We start from the raw sequence: 221 nt of genomic DNA, 5'->3' as shown, positions 1-221 counted from the left end.
CAGCACATTTTGAAGATAGAATTGAATGCCAATAATTCTTTCCACAGATGTTCGCAGTAAAGATTATGTGGGTAGTTGTCCTAGCGGCATGTGCCCGAGCTGAAGGCGGGCATGGCGGAGTCATCGGGAGGCACGCACTGAGCCACGCCAGCCACGGAGGAGGATACGCAAGCCACACCCTTAGAGTCGGAGGCTTCCACGGAGGCGCCCTCGGTATCTAC

At 55.2% G+C, this 221-nt stretch overlaps 1 protein-coding gene across 1 annotated transcript in view; it reads left to right on the top strand.

The window, feature by feature from the left end:
- The window catches only part of LOC119590981 (glycine-rich protein DOT1-like), a gene marked incomplete in the record, with an annotated part of 741 nt that overhangs the window by 217 nt on the left and 303 nt on the right, over positions 1-221 (top strand). The window contains 1 exon segment of the mRNA XM_037939713.1: positions 48-221. Within this exon segment, the coding sequence (XP_037795641.1) occupies positions 48-221 (174 nt within the window).

The sequence above is a fragment of the Penaeus monodon genome, chromosome 28 (genome assembly GCF_015228065.2).
Source record: "Penaeus monodon isolate SGIC_2016 chromosome 28, NSTDA_Pmon_1, whole genome shotgun sequence".
In the NCBI taxonomy this organism is placed as follows: Eukaryota; Metazoa; Arthropoda; class Malacostraca; order Decapoda; family Penaeidae; genus Penaeus; species Penaeus monodon.
This window is presented reverse-complemented; position numbering and strand designations above follow the sequence as displayed.